Below are 22,803 nucleotides of genomic sequence, written 5' to 3'. Positions count from 1 at the left end.
TGGCTGTTGCGTAAAGTGAAAGGGTGAGAAGGGTGAGAAGGTAAACGCAATTCTGGGTCTCCATTGTGAGTCTAGTGTGAGCGAATGGTTTCAATGGTGGTTGGTATTTATAGGGGATAACAACTGCTACCTATGGCAATAAATGGAAATCCAAAATTGTCATGGCACATGCAATATTGCAACGTGGAAGAAAAGCTGTGGTTATAAAATAAGTATAACTCACAATTTGCTGTGCAAGAGTTGTAGGCACAAAAGTTATACTCATAGAAAAACTCTGAAGACAACTTGTGTTGAAAGTGATCCTATAAAACCTAAAGGATTTTTAAGTTTAATTCCTAACCATGAAATCAACATTTATCCTTCATAATAATAATAATAATAATGAAAAATTAAAAATAATAATAAAGAAGGTTTTATTAAAAATTTTGACTTCTATATTTTTATAATATGTTATTATGGTATAATTAATAGTAGTTAAAGGAAAAAAAGTGCATTAATAATATAAAATTTTCAATATTTATGACATGCATTATGTACACTTTGAAGTTTGAATTAATAATAGTAAAAGTCTAGAAGAGGGCATTAGCCTTAAATTAAAGAGGGTGGTTACTTGTTAAGAGTTCGATGTGACCAAACTTCTTTTGGTTTGATTTGAAGAATAATTACCTCAAATTTGGAGAATCGATGTTATAAAGATTTGGAACTAACTTTTTCATATTGGTTTTGATTATCTCATTTTTATTTTTGTTTTATTAATTTTTTACGGCAATTGGGGAGGGTATAATTTTCAAATAGATAAAATAAATAAATAAATAAAAATGAAGAAAAAGAAGGAAAAGATTTCATGTGATGACTAATCTAATCTATCAATAATCTATAGTCGACCCCAAATTTTAATACTAAGATTTTGTTCTTGTTCTTGTTGTTCTTGTTCTTGTTGTTGTTGTTGTTGTAATTTTTGTATGTGCAGAGGATCAAATATTTACATTTGTTACAAGAATAAGAAAAGGAAAATTAAAAAGAAAAAAAAATTAATTTCAAAATTTTTGAGACTTCATGGCAAAATTGGGATTTTGTTCCCGTATAGTAGATGAAGGTATTAGAATGTCTGTCAATCAAAAAATTAAAAAGCAAATGGACAAGTAAAAGATATATATATATATATATATATATATATATATATATATATATATATATATATATATATATATAAAAACAAAAGTAAGGACCTCACGTGAGAGAGTATGAAAATGAAAATCTGCCATGTAATTTCTTCTTTGATCCCTTCCATTTTTTTTTTTTTTAAATCAACTTCCAACTCATCATTTAGTAGTTAATGCTCGTCTTCACTCCTTTGTGTCTCTTCATAATCCCAATTGATTAAACCAAAGTTTCGACTTGGTTTTTTTCAAGTCTTAATTCAGCCCTCCTATACCATATAAACTAATAGAGATGTATGGTCAAGGAAGATAGACAAACACTCCAAAAAAATTTGTACAGCCTAACCTCAACACCCATTTTTTTTTATATTCCCCTTTACAAATCAAAATTGGATTTACGTTTCATTTTTTCTTGGCAAACTCAAGGTATTTTCTACCTTTTATTTCTTTTCCCATCTTTATTCTTTAGATAGTTCTGTTGTCTATTTGAATATCAAGTAAGTATTTTAGCATTTGTTGGAACAAACTATTTGTGATGCCTTCGAATATATATTACACAAATGAATGGAAATGGTAGCTCCATCATAAGCATAAAGATGATCATATGTTCATATATTGACAAACAATTGAGATAATGTGGTCACAAATACAAATAGCATTTGTTCATTCTGAAAATCTAAACAATTTATAGGATTCTAGCCACAAATACTTGGTATATAATCAATGATGCAAAAATATTTTTGGTATTTTGTAAGGTAGGAACTAGAGATGACTAAATATACTTTTAGTTAGATAGATGTACATCATTATTTTATGTCTTCTTGTAGTATTTATATGGTCTGGCTTAAATCAAAATTTCATTGGCAAAATTATTGACATGTTCATTCAATAAAATCCATGAGCAACAATAGTAATCCATATATGATCTTTTTACTATAAATATTATTTCATTCAGTTACTTTATTATATATGTGCTACTTTTTTTTTATTGTTAGTTCCTAATTTATATTGCTTTTTTTTTAAAAAAATATTGTAGCTAATAATATGTGCTCATTTTACTTATTAAAGCAAATCTATGTTTATTTAGATGTTCATTTCTATGAATCCTCTTCAAGCTTTTCCTTCTTACTCAATTCCTATTTATGTAAATACTGAAGATTGGAATTGTATAGAAACCAAGTGTATTGTTTTAGCTTGAGACCAACAAAATTTAACTATACTTTTATGCAAAACTTGAGACTAACATACTTTTATGCAAAAATTTTATGTGCATCACACAAGTTTCTGACTAGTTTAAGATAAAGGGAGTAGTGGCAGTCCCCTGTACAGTTTAATTCACGCTCATCCAGGTATAGAGAATTTACAACAAAGGAAAACTATTATATAGCAAAAGATAACTATGTCCAGATCTATAATATTGTGAACATATCACAATGAAATTTCACTGAAAGGATATTCTTTGTATACAATTGCAAGAAGGGAAACAGCTATGATATAGCAAAAGATAAGTATCAAACCCTTAAAATAATTTAATGTCCCATCCTGCAAGAAGGAAAGCAGCAAATTACTTAGTTATCCACCGAAAAGCAACATCTCATGCATAAACTATGAAGAAAAACTTACATTAAGATTTTGAAATTTTGGTAATTTATCATGGTATATTATTTGTAAATGACTTTAAGTGCCTAATTATGTTGCCAAGGACCTTATAGCTCGATGACATAGCTGGTCTCCTTTATTAAGATAACCAAAGTTTGAATCCCTTCTCCCTTTCTTTTAACTATTAAATTGTCAAAAAAAATGCCTAATTATGCTGCAGAAGGACCAACACAACTGAAGGTATGAAATAACCTATACGTATGACAAGAAGGTTTGTAGCTTTACTCACACACACACATGAGAATCACATGGTGAGCATAGACATCGTATTATAATTGAGGAATGAGTAAATCCAGAGAAAGGGGCAGACGAAATAGAAGGCTGAAGAAGAGCAAGAAGAACAGTGCACTTTTTTAACCCTTTGTGACAGAGTAAATCCTATCAGCCAAAAGTGAATAGTTCACTTCTAATTCCCAAAACCCTTATGGAATCAGGATGGAGCAAAGGGTGCAATGAGAATGGGGGCCTAGTCAAGGAATTTTCAACTATCATTGACAATATTTAGTGGTGCACACGCATTGTCAACAAAGAATAACATTGATGATCAGACATATAATTAAGCACCAAAATCAAGGTGGGTTTACTATAAGAATCCTTTTTTTCACTTCATAGCTACAGCCTCAAGGTTTCACAACTCTGCAAAGGCAAGGCTAGATTTAGAAGTAGCTGGGTGAAGATGTGGGTTCCAACCTACATTTTAAAATTAAAAGAAACGTAACAGACATTCATGGCCAACAATAGTGGAGTGGAGTTGAAAGAGTAAGGCTTCATTCAAGAACACGAAACTGAACTCATTAATTTCTAAGAAAAATAGAAATAGTTCTAAGATAAAACACATCTGAACTTCTATTTTTAATTTAAAAGAACAGCATATTTGATTAGAAAAAATTGTAAATTTATACAGCTGATGGTGCATATAGTGCAGTTTAGAAGAACTAAAAACGAACATAATTCAATACATGTTCATAAATTTGATGACTAAAATTCAGAAGACAAACCTGCATCATAAATGCTCCCATTACTACTGTGATGAAGAGTACTGCAATCTCAAATAGTTCGAAGTTCATGTCCATTGGTTTTCCCATAATCCAACCAAGAAGTACGCACAAGGGAAGCTGCAATTATTGAAATCAGAAAATTAACAGGACTGCTAATTTTAATGGATTATCATTAAAGAAAATCATTTGCTAAGTATATATCATGGAAATTTTTTTTATCCCCTAGCACTAGTGTAAGACCAGACTAAAGGAAAAGAAATGAAGGCAGTGATTGTAATTTCATTACATTTCTTGGTTGGTAAGTCAACACACTCACAATAAGTAAAATCAACAATGACAATCCATTTAAATTTCAAAGCCTTACCACAAACATCAATATATGTGTAGATGATACAACAACAACTCCAAGTGTTTTGTCCTGCAAACAGATAAATCAACAGAATAAAAATTGAAAGAGAAAAAAATAAAGAAAATCGATCTTTTTAGACTTCAAAGCACTCACAAGCATGTTCCTAATGGCAAAATTAATTGCACAGGCATTTTCAGCAAGGGGAAGCAGGATGACAGTAATGAAAGCCTTTGAAACTTTCATGGAGTTAGATGCCCCCTGAAATTCATAACTGTTCACTCAAAAACATCTAATTGACTATAAAAAAAAATTCAACACAAAGAGAGCATTAGATTATGAGCGTAAATGAGGAATGTTGAAACATAAAATACTTGTAGTTAGAATTTTAGTGCAATGCCGTAAATATCATTGCAAAGAATCTTTCAACTGGATTGCCTGTTAACATTTTAACATTTCCTGAAAAGTGGTTGCACAATTTGCGTCTTCCAACTCCTAGACAGGCACTTTTTGCCATGCATTGCACTAGTGTTGCCGAAATGGATTTCACAAGTGAAAATCTTAATAATAATACATTCTCAGAGGGTAGAGCATTGTGATACTGTCATTCAACACACTCTAGCATAGCAAAAAATTATAAATATTTGTTCTCTTCCATCATGTATCAAGATGTAAATGGCATGTATACAAAGCTCTAGAAGCATCTGATGTTTAATCTGTCTCCAATAGGAGGCAATGTTCACTAATACTATAATTTATACCAAAACTAGGGAATTCTAAGGAGAGGAACACATTGTAGCAGGAGTATCTAAATGCCTTTTCTTTTATGAAAGGAGTTTCTTAAATGCTTAGTCATATTAACATCTAACCTTTTCCAGTACCTTCCTAAGAGACACTTTGCTGTAAGCTTAAGTTTTGTTATATCTAACATATAACTCCCCAATCGGGTACTACTAACACATAGTCGGGCAATAAAATAATATATATGGTACAAAATGTGTACAAGTTTCCTTCAATTCAAGGATTTCAAAATGTTGTAAAAATTCAGAATAAAAAACAGAAACGCAAAAAACATATATAGAAACACAAGAAGATGCAAAGAAGCATGTCATATGAAACATATGACAATCTGTAATCAAGGTAAGCAAGATGAGAAAATCATATTTGGAAATGTTGATCAATTTTCACCTCCTTCTGTAATTTGCATTTTGTCCAACTAAATTCTTGAATACTAAGATCAAGATTTGAAAAACTATCTAAAAGGCATACCAGTTGAAAAGCAACTCATAAATAAAACAGAAGCATTACATAGCAGCATTGCGGAAGTATTACCTCAATGGCGTTAACAAGGTATCTTGAAAGTATGGACACCCACACAGTCAAAATAAAGAGACAGCCGATAGCTTCCAAATGTGTCATCTGAGGAGTATTTTCTTCATGACTGACTCCCTGCAACAACTGTGAGGCTTATGTCTTTTTAAATTAGTTTCTAGACAAATTTTAACATGTTTGATATACTATTACAAACTAAATATATAGTTTTTGCATATTTTCATGTGTATTAATTAAGAATATAAAATACATTTAAAAATAAATATTTAGAGTATAAATAAACTCAACTCAACTCAACTATGCCTTATCCTGAATAAGGGGTTCATCACATGAATTCTTTTATGCCATTGAGCTGCCTTCTCTGTAAATGTATGGCCTATCAGATGCTTTATTAACACCTATAATGATTTTTTTTTTTTTTTTTTTTGGGGTCTTCCTCAAGTTTCTATACCAACTTTATTCATCAAAGAAAAAAGTTTCTATGCCAACTTTTACTCAAATTAAGTCAACACCTATGGGTGCTAATATAACTACTCAGTTGTTTTGAAGTTCCAAATCAAATGCCCTACAGCCTCATCACAAACACATCTATTTCATTTTCTATCATATGTACTATTCCCACACAACCTCCCAGCAAAATATATATATGTGTATATATATATATATATATATATATATATATATGTTTCCTCAACACTCATGTTTTGAATTTGTCATTTCTCAACAGGCCAACATTCAATTACATAAATAATTGAAGTAATTATTGTTTTAGAAAAGTTTCCATTCAACTTGGTACAACTAATCACATAGCAGCTATCTAGCAAGCTTACTCATGCGCATAATATCATTTTGAATATCCCCAGCAGCATGATCATTTACTCAAGGTGGTGATAATGGTCACTCTTTGTCCTCAATTTCATATCATTCCTATTTCTAGCTCTGCTAAAATTGCATTCCATGTACTCATAATTGTACTTATATTAAAATATGGTCCTAAATAAATCACTCTAGATTTCTTATATAGTTTTCATCAATCAAAACTAGCACTGCAAATAACATACATCAAAGGTTCCTTTTAAACATACCTGGTAAGTTGACCTATAACTGAAGCCAAATGATAAAGACAAAATATTGGCAATTTGTGGAAATCTACTGTAAAAGAAAATTCAACTGTCTCTCCTTTTTTCTTTCTCACTAATGGATACATACACAGAAATTTTAATCAATCCATTACATGTGAAAACTAACCATAAACATGCTTCTTATCATACCTTTAACAGAGGACTCACCTCATCAATAGGATTCTGCTTCTGATGAAATTTTAGTTGGTAGAAAAGGTAACTCATATAAGTCACTAGCATTATAAAGCTATTGAATCTTGAGAGTGACAACTCCGACTTCCCAAAATAAGCTTCTGTGTTTGTGGAATGAAGAAGGGTAGGAAACATTATTGCCATAAAAGCCATCAACCACATTCCTGTATTCACCAAGATAGTTTTCTGCCCACCACCAACATACCCCCCCCCCCCCCCAAAAAAAAAAGGAACACAGATGTCCATAATGTTAGTTCTAGTGATTAAGAAATGCGAAGGTTAATGCAAAAGATTTCAGAGTAACATATATATTTCATTAAGAAATGTGACACGGCTAATAAGATCACTATAAAAATCACCTACCTCAGTGAAAACCTGAGCTCTCCTATTATCAAGAGTCCCTCTAGTGAAGAATGCACTTCCTAGCACTAACAGTAATTTTGATAGTGTGGAGCCCAATAAGAAATGTTGAACAACTCTTACCATCCCATATTTCAACGCATAAATTGGAATGATCAGTTCTGTTATATTGCAGAACATAGCATCTAAAAGACCTCCAACTGCAGAAAGTGATAAATATCATAATGCACACATTGGTCAAAAAACATGACCACATAAGTAGAAGTACAAATATGCGACCTTTAGGTCGGGATGGTAATTTTAACCAATGATTAAGATGCTAACTACCGAAAAAACTTTTCCAATTGAAGCAGTTTATGAGTCATCTACCTCTAAACCAGAACAGTTTGAATAGGTGCAGCATTGTTACAAATATGATACCATGTGAAGATAATGAGAAGTGCTACGTCTACAACATTTTCACAACAAATTATAGATAGTTGTTACTGGTTCAAATTTGAACCTAATACTAAGATTACTTTTTTACCTCAACAATAACAACCAATAACAACCTGTCACTTATAATTTGTTGTGAAAATATTGTAAAAATGTTGTGGATATATCATTTCTTTAAGATAATAGACTTTTTTGTATAGCCCCATTAAACATTCCAGTTTAATTTGTAATTCAATGTCAAATGGTGTATTAGAATAAAGATGAGTTACCTGAAGGTCCTGTGTAGTATGCAAGTTGCCTGAGCCACAATTGCCAAAGGTGTCAATTTGAATACCAAAGGAAAGTTGGTAATAATAACAAGGATATAATACCAATATTTTTATGAAGCTTTACTAAGAAAATCAATGCTTACTCTACCCCAACACCCAGAAGCTCCGGTAAAGGTACTAGGCCCACTGAACTGAGGAAGTACACCCATCCCTGTAATACAAAAAATATGTAGTTACCAATGAATGAATCCATGGGGAAAGATATGCATAAATGTCATTAATTTTGTCCCAAAAACTAAACCAGTTAGGAAATGAACCAAATGGTGACGTTAATCACTAAACCATTTTTCTAAATTTTGACCTCCTCCTAACCTGTAGGTCCAAATTCTCCCTTAATAAGTAAGGACCCTATAGATGATTTATCAATTATCTCAAGAGCATAAGCTATTAAGAAATTTTGAATTTAATCATTTCAACCTATATTCTAACACCTATAATGAATTGAGTTACATGGTTCCACCCAGTTTTGAACTCACATTTTAAAAGGTCATGTGCATGCCATGCATGCATGTGTCATCACCTTATTGGTTAGAAGTCAAAGGGTCCATAGAAAAAGGGAAAAAAAAGTACTGAAATATGTATTTTTAACTTTTTAAAATGAGATGTAGTGCAAACAAAGTTCAAATTCAAGACCATCTACTTTACTATCTTGATAAATTACCTATTCTACAAAAATTTAAGCTATTAAAAAATAGTGAATTTGATTACTTAACTATCATTCTAACAAAATGTTTGGTGGCTACACCATTTGGCATATGCAGCATGTCAAACTGTAAAGGGTCAAAAAAGTATTATGAAAGTTGCACTTCTTACTTGCTTTTCAGAAAGATGATGCACCAATATGGCAATAGGACCAAAAGGTAATAGCATGTTAACTCGTGACTTGAACAACACAACGTAAATACTTCTGGGAAGACTGATCCAAATACGCTTGAAGATTGAAGAGCTGGCATTATTTTCATTAGGCCTAAGATCAAATGTCTCAAACTCAAAAGCATGCACTTCAGTTCTGTTGCATCGGGACGCAGATATCCCCTCATTTTCAAGGTATATCCTTTCCTCCATGGATATCATCTGTGGAGAAAGATTAGCTCAGTGGTAAATTTCTGTGTTATGCAAAATAAAGAGAGAACTACAGGAAATTATTTAACCTCATTGAAGGATTTAACTTCTAATTTATAAATTTATAATAAAGCATATTGTTGAGAACTTTTATAAATAAATAAAAAAGAAGAAAGAAGAAGAATAAACCTCAAAAACCACTAGGCCAAGGATGAGTAAAAATCTCTAGACTCCTGATTTTACAGTAAATTCACTTTGGTGATAGTTTGGTGAGAGAGGTAACATTCTCTTTATATTTGTAATAGTTGCTAGGACTTGGATTGTCAAATTTCATGACATTGTAAATGAATTGAGTCTGAGACTTAGTTAAAATGTTTTAAGTTAAAAAGACCAAGATATATACATCACAAAGATGGTGGTGATTGAGGAATTAGACCGCCCTTTGATAGGTACTTGAAATTGGCGATTTCATTAGTCTTTCAATCATAACTCGATCGATTGAAAAGGAATTTTCAACAAACCTTCAACTACGGCTCTAGTAGATCAAAAAAAAAAAACTGATTTCTGACATGTTGGGGTGAAATAATATATTGGGTCGACTTCAATTCAGTAATTAATATGACATATATGAATATCTCTTACCTTAAATATCACAAAATAGAGAATTAAAACTGAATATTCTCATTAAAAATTAAGAGTGATTACAGGAGCTATATTTATACTAGTCTGTACAAGTGTGAAAACAAAAATAACTAACCAAACAGAATTAACAACCTATCACACGTTCTAGCTTCAGATTAACAAACCTTCTCACGTGTTGTCACTTAAGTAAATATCTAACTACACTAAACTACATGCCGTATAGAAACTACTTCTTATTGTCGTTTTGTCTATGCTCTGCTATTGATGTGTCTGCACTGTGATCACTGTTATGGCCTCTGATCTTGCTAGCTTCTCCTCTGCTCTTGCTACTAATCCTATTAGCTTCATTTATATTCTGATACTCCCCCTCAAGAGCAGCTGGTGTATGAATGTTAAGCATTCCCATTTTGCAAGTGAGATTTGAGAATTGATTGAAACTTAAGGCTTTGGTAAGCAAGTCAGCCAATTGAAAATTAGTCCTAACATGATTCAACTTAATCACCTTCTCTAAGACCTTGTCCCTCACCACATGGCAGTCTATCTCTATGTGTTTTGTTCGCTCATGAAAAACTGGATTGGATCCAATGTGAAGTGCACTTTTGACCGTCATTGTAATAGCAAGGCTTCTTTGTCATGATTCACTCCTATGTCCTTAAGGAAATATAAGATCCACACTATTTCACACGTTGCTACAAACCTACGGACTCCGTACTCGCTTCGCCGAAGACCTTGAAACCGTAGATTGCTTCTTGGACTTCCAAGACACTAAAGAATCACCAATGAAAATGCTATAGCCAACACGGATTCCTCCCAAAGATCGTGGCATGCAGCCCAATCTGCATCTGCAAAGCCTTTTAAATGTAAATCTGTACTAGAAGAGAACATAAGACCTTTGCCTGGTTCTCCTTTCAAATACTGCAACACCCTATATGCTGCATCCAGATGAGGTCTTCTAGGCTTGGCCATGAATTGACTGAGTCTGTGGACAGCAAAAGTTACATCAGGTCTTGTAATTGTTAAGTACAAGAGTCTGCCCACAAGTCTTCTGTAATGACTAGGATCCTTGAGCTCTTCTGCTTCAAACTTGCTTAACTTCAGACTATGCTCCATGGGTGTTTTAGCACACTTACAGCCAAGCAGTCCAACATCATTCAGTAATTCAAGGGCATACTTCCTTTGACAAAGGGCAATTCCTTTGTCTAACCTGGCAACCTCCAAGCCAAGAAAATATTTCAAGTCACCCAAGTCCTTAAGCTTAAACTTCTCATCTAACATGACCTTAAACCTATCTACTTCAGCTTTGTCATTGCAAGCTATTAACACATCATCTACATAGACCAAAAGAACCATAAAAATATCACCATGTCTTCTGGTAAACAATGAGTAATCAGCCTTGGACTGAATGAAACCAAGCTGAAGCAAAGTACTTGAAAATTTGGCAAACCACTGCCTAGAGGCTTGCTTAAGCCCATACAAAGATTTGTTTAGCTTACAAACTACCTCCCCCTGGCTGTGAAACCCCTGTGGAAGAGCCATATACACTTCCTCATCCAAATCTCCATGGAGGAAGGCATTATTCACATCTAGTTGACTCAAAAACCAACCTTTGATAGCAGCCACTGCAAGAAGAACCTTGACAGACACCATTTTAGCTACTGGAGAAAAAGTCTCAAAGTCATCAACACCCTCCTTTTGAGTGAAGCCCTTAGCCACCAATCTAGCCTTGTATCTCTCTACTGAACCATCAACTTTATATTTGATTTTATAAACCCATTTGCAGCCAATGGGCTTCTTACCAGCAGGTAAATGGATCAAAGTCCAAGTATTATTGGCCTCAAGAGCTGCTATTTCAGCAGCCATGGCAGCTTGCCATTGGGGTTCAGACACAGCTTGGTAGTAAAATTGGGGTTCAATTAGAGAGGAAATAGCACAACAAAAAATCTTATATGAAGGAGAGAGGTGGTGATAAGAAACATGAGAAGAAATGGGATGAGAAGTACTTGAATGAGATGAATGCATAGGCTGATCAGCAGCAACTTGATTGCAATGGAACTCCTGCAGATAAGAAGGTCTTTTAACAGACCTAGAAGATCTTCTAAGAGGAAAAGGGTCTGCAATAGGTTCAGGAGGTGCTTCTAGTAGGTCATCAAGGAAATCATCATCAAGAGTGTGATGGACTTGAATGATAGAATCAGAAGAAACAATAGGGGTAGAAGGACTGGACAGAAAAGGATCATCATGCAAGGAAGGAACACAAGGCAAGGGCAAAGGAATGGCAGGTAGTGGACTATTTGATGAAGAGGCATAAAGGAAGACAAACTCATGAAACACTACATCCCTTGAGATAAAGACAGAATGAGTGTCAAGATCAAAAAGTTTATAACCCTTGACATTACAAGGATAACCAAGAAAAACACATCTTCTTGCCCTTGGTGAGAATTTGGTCCTAGAGTGGGCAATAGTAGAAGCAAAACATAGGCAGCCAAAGACTTTGAGATGATCATAATCTGGTGTTTTATGAAACAAGAGTTCAAAGGGTGTTTTGTCATGCAATAAGGGAGAGGGAAGTCTATTTATAAGGTATGCAGCAGTCAAAACACAATCACCCCAGAACTGGAGAGGTACTTGTGATTATATGTGCAATGCCCTTGCAATGGAAAGAAGGTGTTGGTGTTTTCTCTCCACAACAGAATTTTGTTGTGGAGTGTATAATACCATGAGAATTGAAGAAATCAGGCATGACAAACTCTTTGGCATTATCAGTTCTAATGGATTTGATGTTGTGGCCGAATTGAGTAACAACCATAGTGTAAAAAGATTGAAACAAGAATCTGACATCAGATTTAGATTTCATTAAGAATAACCAAGTTGCACGGGTTGCATCATCAACAATTGTTAGGAAATATTTGAAACCATCTAAAGTGGGAACAGAATAAGGACCCCACACATCCATATGAACCAAATCAAAAGCACAAGCACTAATGTTATTATTAAAAGGAAAAGATAATCTTTTAAGTTTGGCCATAGGACAAACTTGACAAGTCTTATTACAAGGAGACTGTAAAGAAGGTATATGAGGACCTAAAATTCTAAGCTTGAAATCAGAAGGATGACCTAATCTTGCATGCCAAAGATGAGAAGAAGAGGAACTTGGAGTTGCAGAAGTGGCTGCAGAGAAAGGAGGAAAAGTAGCAGCATGAAACTTGTGATTGATTAAGTAGTTTGCAAGTGAAGAAGAAGAGATGTGTTGGAGAGTATCACATTGCAACAAGTACAACCCATCAACAGCCTTGCCCACCCCAATCGTTTTCTAAGATAAAAGGTCCTGGATAAAACAATAAGTGGAGAGAAAAACAAGACAATAAGGCTGAGAAAGTGTAAGTGAACTAACAGATAGCAAGTTAAAACTAAAGGATGGGACACAAAGAACATTATAAAGGGTAAGTGAAGAAGAAAGAACAACAATTCCAATGTGAGTAACTTGAGCTGATTCCCCATCGGGGTAAAGTTGAACCAAAGATCGCATGGTAGCAAAGAATTGAAGTCAACATATCCATTGAACAAACAAAATGGTCAGTAGCTCTAGTATCCAACACCCAAGTTTGTTTGTCATAAGCCCTTCTATTCACTACTTGGGCTGAGAAAACACTATGAGATAAGTCAATACCTGACATTGGAACACAGATAGATGCAGAAGATGATGCTACATTTGCCATTGGACTCTCCTTGGGTGAAGCTGAAGTTGCTACAAGAGGTGAATTGGAAGCCCCAAACAAAGCAAGAAGTTGCCGGCATTGCTCAAAGAGTAAAAAACAGACTCGGGTGATGCAAAGGGGGAAGTAAGTGGCAATACATCCGAAGAAACTTGATGAGCCATAGTGAGGTCTATTCTTGAACTTGAACCTGTGTGGAAAACCATGCTTTTTATAACACTTATCTACCGTATGACCAAGCTTGCCACGTAAAAGTACAAATTGGTCTCTCTTCCCTTGCCACGTAATTACCAAGATTTGGACCAAGATGTTCATTGAACAATTTAGCAGCTAGAGCAGTGGAATCAACCTTAGCAACAGAGGCATTAGGTACTGATCTTTGTGTCTCTTCTTGAATTAACAAGGAGTACACCTTACTAAGAGATGGGATAGGATCCATAAGCAAGACTTGAGATCGAACTTGGGAGAAAGAATCATTCAATCCCATTAAAAATTTTATCACAGACTCTCTCACTTGTAGATCAGCAAGCCTCTTATTAATATTGCAAACACATTTACCACAAGTACATGAAGGAAATGGACTAAGGTTTTGCAATTGATCCCAAAACACCTTCAATTGAGTAAAGAAATCAATAACAGACATCTCACCTTGGTGAAGCTCTGCAATGTCCTTTTGAAGATTGAAGATTCTAGGTCCATTAGTCTGAGCAAAATGATTTTTTAAGTCATTCCAAATTTCCAAAGCAGTGTCTTCATAAATGATGCTTGCTTGTAACTTTGGTGAGACTGAATTGGTTAGCCATGTGCCAACCATGTTGTCACACCTTATCCAAGCTTGCACATTCGAAAGAGTAGATACCAATGGTGATGAGAGAGTCAAAGTCCCATCAATGAACCCTAATTTGTTCTTGGTGAGTAAAGCTTTTCTCACTGCACGAGCCCAAGCTACGTAATTTTCTCCACCTATCAAAGGCTGTGTGACAAGAACCAGGCTTGGATTTTCTGCATGATGCAAAAACAGAGGGTCGTCCATTGGAGAATCTTGTGTGGAAGGAGATTAAGTCACAGACGTTGAAGCATCTGTAGAACCATTTGTATTTGCAGCGGAAGCCATAATTGGCAAACAAAGAAGAAATTTCTCACAAACACGAAGGAAAATTTTCTCAAGAAGCACAATTTTCTCAAGAAACAGAGAGATTTTCTCGGGAAAATTGGAAAAGAAAACTGAAATTAAAAAAACAAAACCCTACAGGAATTTGGGAATTTGCTCTGATACCATATCACAAAACAGAGAATTAAAACTGAATATTCTCATTAAAAATTAAGAGTGATTACAGGAGCTATATTTATACTAGTCTGAACAAGTGTGAAAACAAAAATAACTAACCAAACAGAATTAACAACCTATCACACGTGCTAGCTTCAGATTAACAAACCTTCTCACGAGTTGTCACTTAAGTAAATATCTAACTACACTAAACTACATGCCGTATAGAAACTACTTCTTATTGTCGTTTTGTCTATGCTCTGCTATTGATGTGTCTGCACTGTGATCACTGTTATGGCCTCTGATCTTGCTAGCTTCTCCTCTGCTCTTGCTACTAATCCTATTAGCTTCATTTATACTCTGATATGAAAAGCTTAAGACAATGAGTTTAGATCCCACTATACTATATTAGTAATTCACTTTTATTCAATGTGAGACTTCATTCACTTGTGAATACCCAACAACCTCTTCCTCACATGTGAGTTATTGTCTCTTTAAGTAGTACTTAGAATTCTAAAAGAGCTTATTATCAAGTAAAAATCCCTTCTCAGGAGGATTAGAGTAGAATTAGAGTTTTGCGTCAAGGATGCATACGCATAACCCATCCCCATGTACGCATCCTAAGATACTGTTTTTCTTTCTTTGTTTTCCTTTTTGACTCAAGACATCCACCCTTTAAATCATTAATTTTTAAGCTTACTTGTTGTACATGCTTAATATTCCAAATCTCCGTGCTTGAAAGAATCTAGCTTAAGCCTCATTAGAAAGTGAGGATCTAGCTTAAGCCTCATTAGAAAGTGGATATGAGGTATATAAAGTGGAGCCTAATCCATTTGATATGTCAGGTTTAGATGTCTAACGCCTTCTCATGCTTATACCCTAACATCAAACCTATGATCTACTTATAATTAGATATCTGTTTAAGGTTCAAAAGAGTGATTCTTAAACCTAAACCAAGTGGCAACTCCTTTCTCTGTCCTAGCTTCGAGTTAGTGGCATGTTTTAAAATTCAAATGTAGAATGGATCCACACTAAGCAACCTCTAAAAGAACTATTTAGTTGGCAAACATAATGACATTCATGAGCCATGTCTTGGGGTGCTTACAAGTAGGTAGGTTTAGCCTAATAAATAACCACTCAAGATATATAACCATTCACCACATTAATATGTGTTATATAATTTCCAAGATTACATATAGCTTATGCCAGTTACAATGAGTTCATAATTCTCTTATTGACATATGGTTGATCAAGGACTCACTATCCCAATATTGATACCTCAAGAATGGTCTCGATTTTAATCCTAAGATCACCTTTTGGACTCGATCTTGAGACCATATTTTGGTCTTGACATTAAGACCAATATAATATTATTTTTTGGTAGAAAGGAAAGTAAGAGTGAAACCTTTATCATCACATATATGCTCACAGTAACACACAAACACTAACACACAACTAGTATGAGGCTTTAGTTGGGTTGGAGTTTATTTTTCAAAACAAAACATAAAAGAAGGTCAAATTCTAATCACGGACAGCTGAGAAACAAGAAAATATTCATATACCAACAAAAAAAAAAACATGACAATCAGTTCATGGACATTGGTATGGTATAAGAGAAAGAAACAAGAATTAGTAAAGGTTGTATTTAGACAAGAATTTAAAGTCAAAGGATTTAATGAATTAATACATACACATCATGGATTTCAGTTTTGTGGATTTGATTTTAGGATTTGATTAGTAAAGGATTTCTTAATGAATTAATACAATACACATAAAGAATTTAAAGTCAAAGGATTTCAGTTCATTTATGTATTGTATTAATTCATTAAATCCTTTGACCTAATCATTTGATGTGTATGTGTATGTATCCATCATGGATAATTTGATTGAAATTCATGTATCAATAAAACTTAAAATCTGCCCATAAACTTCAGCAATTAGTAGGGAAAAAAAAAGATCCTTTCCAATAATTTAAACTCAAAAACTGAAATCTAATCCTTCTTTTCAAATTTTCCATACAAGGGAAAACATAATCTGCAAGGGAAAATGGAGCAAACCTGGAAGCGTTTTGAAAGGTGCAACTGCTGTCTGGCTGAGAAATGAGCTTTCTAGTTGTTTTCTCACTGATGAGAATGCATATAGAAACACCACCTAGTGTGAACGGTCCAGCTCAAACCTTCAAGTTGTCTTCTATTTTAATGGTGTTCACACTAGGAATCTGAAAGTCTATGGACTTTTAATATTTTGTTATATCTTTTCTATTGTACCTTACGGAACAAAATATATTTTATATACCTATTCACACCTTCCCTAGTCGAAACTTTAATACTTGGAAATGAGATTCCAGCCATGCATGCACGTTGGTGAATTACAGTAATTATTAGCCTGGCCACAATATCTATGTACTCAATTAGTTTTGAACCTCAATTTTAACACTGCAGGAACTCATTAGTAAAGTTTAAATTTCTAGGAGAAGTGAATTTTGAGTTCTACCTGCATTTTTTTTTCACATAAAATCAAGAGGAGTTTACTATAAAATTTTGTACAAATTTACTAAGATACAATATTGGTATGAATAGAGAGTTCAAGTGATAATGATATTTTTTTATGGTGCCCCATATATGTTTGCAATTAGAACATCACTTTTTCCTCTCTCACTCTATATATTCTGGTAAAAATAAATACTAATAAAATAAACAAATAAATAAAATTTAAAGAAATAGTATGTATGAGATAAGATTAAATTAAAAGGTTAGAAACAAAAATAATCATCAACACTTGTATAATATCTAAAAGCTTAAGTGTAATATTTAATATTGTTATGTTCCTTTTAAACCACATCAGCAAAGCATTAGGTCAAAGTTAGTCAGTGCAATCCGATTTTGTCCATTTTAGTCAACTTTGACCCATTCGTCCAATTCGGTCCTTTTTGGCCTATTTTGGTCCAGTTCAATCATCTTTGGTCCACTCAATCCACTTTGGACTAATTTGACCTTAAATTAATTATTTTTATAGATTGCTTTTTCAGTTTTGGACTCAAAATTTCTTTTTTTCCTTAATTTTTAGGTTGAAAAGTATGAAATTTTATTCTATTTAGGTCAAAATCTTTAATTTTGGACTAAAAAATACAAACAAAATAGGCATTAGAAATTAGAGATATAGATCTTAAAAAAAGTAATAAATATAATAAATATTCAAAAGATTAACTTAAAATTCAAGTTTCAATGATATAGGTATTATACTTATATTTGAAAAAAGTGTTACAATTATGAATTTATATAATAATTTAAACTTAATGTAACATGTTAAATGTGTTCCATGGAATGGGAATGTAAATTTTTTTTATAAATATTTTTGGATATGTTCATATTAGTCAACCGATTATGGTATATTTTTTTATAAAAAAATTGTTTTAATAACATCTTATCCATTTAAATAAAACAATATAAATATTTTCATTAAATTACGTTTTTCATATATATCACTATTGATTGTTGTTAAATGCAATATATCATTACATAAAACTCATAAAAATAAATAAATAAATCATTTATATAACACTTGCACTATTTAATTTACAAATTTTACATTATATTCTTGTAAAATAATTATATTACATTTGAACTAGTGTTAATAGTTAACTAATTTTGGAGTAGATGTTTGGGCAGGGACACTTGTCAATTGCTAGAGGGAGGTCTTTGTTGGACCTACAAGTGTTTCAGGAGTGTTGTTCAGAATTCGACACAGCCCAACAATGGACTAGCGACTACTGGTCGACTCTGAGGCCTAAAAAAAAAAAAAAACAACCCAAAGCCCAACATAGCAATGAAGGGACCCTAATCTAATTTTAACGATGGAGTAATGAAGAAGACATGACAAACTTATTATATAACTGCTAGTCAAGTGAAAAGTGTGAAAGTGTGAAACTGAAACACTTCAAGCTTTGTGTGAAAGTGTGAAAAGGGTAGAGGTGCAAGAGTAGAGGAAGTTTTGTGGTTTGTCACGTTTGTGCCTTTGTGGACTACAGCTAATTAGCTACTACAAGCTCTTAAGTCTAGCCATTTAGGGTCCGTATAGATATAGCTGAAAACTGAAAACTGAAAATTAAAAGCACTGTAGAAAAATAATTTTTAAATGTGTAAATAGTACTGTGGGATCCACTTTTAATTAAAAATTTTCTAAAAAGTACATGAACAGTGACTGCACAGTACGTGAACAGTGGTTGCACAGTACGTGCACAGTAACTGCATAGTAATTTGTCCCTTGAGATGAGACGTGCAGCAAGGGGAAAAAAAAAAAAGAGGAAGACGCTGAACGCTGAACGCTGAACTCGTTCAACGCAATCCAAACCGCACCTTAGTGTGTTAGTAAATAGTGAGTAGTGACTTCGTGTACTAGACTACTAGTAAGTCTAGTGTGTAAGCTGTGAAGTGTTGTATCAAATTGAATTAGATTTTTATTTTTTTTAATGGTTGTCTTGTTTTGTCTCATGTTTGTGAAGTTCTTAGTGGTTGTGATTCTATAAAGCTTAAATTGAATGTGAAGCTCTTAGTGGTTGTATTGTCTTGTCTCATGTGAGGTGTAAACATTTATAATCTATTGACTATTCTTTTGTGTTTTATGAACCTAGTATCAAGACGTACTCTAAAGATTTTTTTAGCGAATTTTTTTTTTTACGAGTCGGGTCACGGTTATTTAAGTCAGGTCGGGTTAATCTATAAAAATTCGGGTCACAGGTCAACCCGTTTTTGCTTCGGGTCAAAAAATTCAAATCTGGATCAGGTTTGCAAATTTGGACCCATTTTGCCATGTCTAAGTCAAGGTAATGTGAATCCGCCACTTGGTTGGAGATTTTTAGTATCATTATTTAAAATTATGTGAAAACTATGGTTTAAAAAGTATTATGAAAACACGTATTTACAATATTCATAAAGCAAAAAATGTGTTTGGTACCATATTTCAAGTGAGCTTCTATTTGGAATTGAAAAAGGAAGCTTTATGTGTTGTCTAATCAAGTGGGCCCCATGTTTTTCAAAATATTTACAAAAATGCAATTAAGCAACGTTGTTTGAAATTTAAAAACTAGTAAGAGGAGTTTTCCAAATTCAGTATTTAAATGCCCTAAAATGAGCAATGTAACTCAAACACTTATAAAAAAAAACACACTTACCAAATGTGTTTTTTTTTTTTTTAACCATAATTTTCGATGTTTAAACTGTGTTTGGAATCGCATACTAAACAAACCCTTCTAAAGATATTTTCAAGTTTCAACCTATAATATTTGCCAAGGACAGTCAGTGTGACCACAACTCTTTGTTTGAAAATGATGATCGTACTCTTAAAATATAATATTTTAAAGAAATCTGAACACACTACATCAGCACTATAAATAAAGTATAAACAAGGATACGCTCATCCTAAACTAAACTAATAATCAGAGTCTAAAAATCCAACACTACCACTTTGTAATCATTGTACTCTGTTTCTCCCACAGTGCCAGTGAGTTCCACATCAAACTTCGATTATTCTAACCATTTCACACACTGCAAATTTCTCTAATTAAGCCTCCATTTGGATTAAAATGAAAAATAAAAATTATTTTACTATTTAATTTATTTTTGCTACTATTCATAGGCTCCACTGTACTTTTCGATACTATTCATGGGTCTTACTGTACTATTTCAACTAATTTTACTTTTATCTACAGTATTTTTAGTAATAAGTTTTTAATTTCAACAAAATAAGTTGTATCTAAACAGATCCTAAGTGTGTGTTTGGCAAAAATTATTTTTACCAACTTATTTTACTATTCAGCTTATTTTTGCTACTATTTATGGCCCCATTGCACTTTTGTTACTATTCATGGGTCCCACTGTACTATTTCAGCTAACTTTTACCTTTATCTACAATACTTTCAGCATAAAGTTTTCAATTTCAGCAAAATAAGCGGATTTCAAATAGACCCTAAATCTTCCCATAGATTACACAGTTGAAGTGCTTGGTTTTGGGCATTAATTTTTTTCAAGTATTGTCTGACCTAATCATCTTATTACTGTTGATTCAGTCGACGATGCTCTCTCTAGCTTGGGCCTCTCCAACTGCCTCACTTACCCGAAGGTACTAAAAAGTCTAGTCCTAATTTTCCATTTCTTTTTTTTATACTTCCCCCTTAATTTTATGGAAAAATACCCAAAATTTTAATTAGAAATTATATTAAAGTTTTAAAGGACCAAAATATTTTTATCAAATGCAAAATATCATGTTGTGGATTTGAGCAGGGAAGATTGAAGCTCGGAGGTGATATCTTGAGCTTCAAGAAGGAGAAAGCCAATGAGAGGGTTTGGATACAGTTGTTGCGTTTTCACGTTTTGCGTTTTACGTTTTGGTTTTTTTTTTTTTTTTTTTTCCTGCTGCAGCTGCAGGGGACAAATGTGCAGTGCGCGTACTGTGCGCCACTGTTCACGTACCTTTTTATTAATTTTTTATTAAAAATGGGTCCCGCATCACTATTTACACATTTAAAAATTATTTTGCTACAGTGTTTTCAGTTTTCAGTTTTCAGTTTTCAGCAATAAGTTCTATCCAAACGGACCCAATATCAATATCAATATCAATATGATTATGAATATTCTGTGGGGCATGAGCATAAACGAAAAATTATTGAATACTTTAGAAATATCATAAATGCATATTCCTTCCTCTCACATGAATTATAGGTCTTACTATAAATTTAATTAGTAAGACTCACAGTTATGTGAGATGAGGGAGTACATAGTTATGATACTCTGAGAGTAATCAATAATTACCCAAGCGTAAATTACTTGTTTAGCCCTTGAATCACCTGGCAACTGATTCTGGTGGACAGAATCAGTGGCCCATGGGCCCAATATGATTTCCTTGCCAATTTGGGTGGCCCCCCTCGTCCATTAACCATAAGTTTATTGGGTCTTTGCATTCAGAAACCTTAGTTCTATCTTGGGCTTTTTTAATCATACGAAACAAAATCTTGGACCTTGAACAATGTGGCACAACCGACCTAGAAGTTTTGTCCGGCCCAGGCAGAAATACACTCATCCCATTCCCACGTGTCATATAAAAACTCCAACCCTACATAGTTTTCACTCTCTTCATCATCATCTTCTTCTTCTTCGTTCCCCAGCGGCGGCCTGCAATAGCAAAAATGGTACTCTCTCTCTCTCTCTCTCTCGCTCTCTCTCACCATTTTTGAAAACTGAGTAACTTTTATGATATGGGTCTGAATGAATAGTTATTATTATTTTGTGCTTAGCCTTCCCACAAGACCTTCATGATTAAGAAGAAGCTGGCGAAGAAGATGAGGCAGAATAGGCCTATCCCTCACTGGATCCGCATGAGGACTGACAACACCATCAGGTTCTCTCTATTTCCCACTTCTTCGTTTTTCTTCTTCTTTTTTTTTTTTTAAGTTTTTGTGTCTCTGATTCTCTGTTTAACTCTTAACTGTTCCTTTTGGCGGTTGTGTTTGTTTTTGGTTGCAGGTACAATGCAAAGCGCAGGCACTGGCGCCGTACCAAGCTTGGATTCTGAGGCGTTTTTTGTTTTTTGTCATTGCTTCTTTAGCATAGTATTTGCGAAGATGATGATGTTATAGGGCTTTTCGTGTTTTCCATTTCCTTAAGAATCCAATTTGTATGGAATTCATAAGAGTCTTTTTCCCAGATTGTTTATTTTCTGTTTTTGACTAGTATTTTCTTGGATTGAATTGATAGTTTTGGTTGATGAAGAGAGCTGGATTATGAATTTCTATGAGTTTCTGATTCCAAGCTACTTTTAAGCCCTGTTGTTTATGAGGTTTTGCTTTGTCTACGTATGTGTAATCAGACTAGAATGTGGTTCCTTTTTATTCATTTTTGAAAGGGTGTGCCTGTCTTCATTGCTTGCTAATTCATAAAAGGGTGTGGTAGTTCTTAGTCATTAAGTTGTGAGATCATTTTGTTAGGCTGTTCTATACAAACTTATTTGGTAACCAGTAGTTGTTCCTCTTGTTCTGTGACTGGCAAACAACTAAATTTGGCTTTGCCCATATGATTAATTACAGTTAAACTGTATGTAGTGGAAAATAATTGTTGCCACTTTTGAGGGTTGAATCTTTGTCACCTCAAATCCATATTGGGTTGGGGTTGAGATACCAACAACATGTAGGTCTAG

General features: G+C 33.6%; 2 protein-coding genes across 7 annotated transcripts; one reads left to right on the top strand and one right to left on the bottom strand.

Moving 5' to 3' along the window:
- Window positions 1-2,405: 2,405 nt before the first annotated feature.
- On the bottom strand, window positions 2,406-16,804 carry LOC142636759 (vacuolar cation/proton exchanger 2-like). 6 transcript variants are annotated; one of them, XM_075811047.1, is made up of 11 exons: window positions 16,674-16,804; window positions 8,746-9,006; window positions 8,016-8,083; window positions 7,873-7,901; window positions 7,172-7,368; window positions 6,767-6,994; window positions 5,496-5,621; window positions 4,320-4,424; window positions 4,182-4,235; window positions 3,818-3,934; window positions 2,406-2,702 (listed from the first exon to the last, which is right to left on the bottom strand). In XM_075811047.1, exons 2-11 carry the CDS (start codon window positions 9,004-9,006, stop codon window positions 2,589-2,591), a joined length of 1,299 nt encoding a protein of 432 aa, XP_075667162.1. In that variant the 5' UTR covers window positions 16,674-16,804; the 3' UTR covers window positions 2,406-2,588. The 6 variants fall into 6 exon arrangements, with proteins under 6 accessions (XP_075667162.1, XP_075667163.1, XP_075667164.1 ...); XM_075811048.1 differs by having other exon boundaries at window positions 5,496-5,612; XM_075811049.1 differs by having other exon boundaries at window positions 6,785-6,994.
- Window positions 16,805-21,658: 4,854 nt separating this feature from the next.
- On the top strand, window positions 21,659-22,378 carry LOC142635960 (large ribosomal subunit protein eL39x). Its single transcript, XM_075810009.1, has 3 exons — window positions 21,659-21,799; window positions 21,905-22,008; window positions 22,134-22,378. Exons 1-3 carry the CDS (start codon window positions 21,797-21,799, stop codon window positions 22,180-22,182), a joined length of 156 nt encoding a protein of 51 aa, XP_075666124.1. The 5' UTR covers window positions 21,659-21,796; the 3' UTR covers window positions 22,183-22,378.
- The last annotated feature ends 425 nt before the right edge of the window (window positions 22,379-22,803 follow it).

Source organism: Castanea sativa, chromosome 5 (assembly GCF_040712315.1).
Source record: "Castanea sativa cultivar Marrone di Chiusa Pesio chromosome 5, ASM4071231v1".
NCBI lineage: Eukaryota > Viridiplantae > Streptophyta > Magnoliopsida > Fagales > Fagaceae > Castanea > Castanea sativa.
Note: the sequence above shows the minus strand (reverse complement) of the source record. Positions and strands in the feature narration are given on the sequence as shown.

Bases quoted from the DNA above. Each gene is read 5' to 3' on its own strand.
- LOC142636759 (XM_075811047.1), bottom strand. From the start codon at position 9,006: ATGATATCCATGGAGGAAAGGATATACCTTGAAAATGAGGGGATATCT. The intron at 5,622-6,766 runs GTATGATAAGAA...TAAGCCTCACAG, and splicing joins AGGTGAGTCCTCTGTTAAAG to TTGTTGCAGGGAGTCAGTCA. The intron at 4,236-4,319 runs GTGAGTGCTTTG...ATCTGTTTGCAG, and splicing joins TTGCCATTAGGAACATGCTT to GACAAAACACTTGGAGTTGT.
- LOC142635960 (XM_075810009.1), top strand. The intron at 22,009-22,133 runs GTTCTCTCTATT...TTTTGGTTGCAG, and splicing joins AGGACTGACAACACCATCAG to GTACAATGCAAAGCGCAGGC.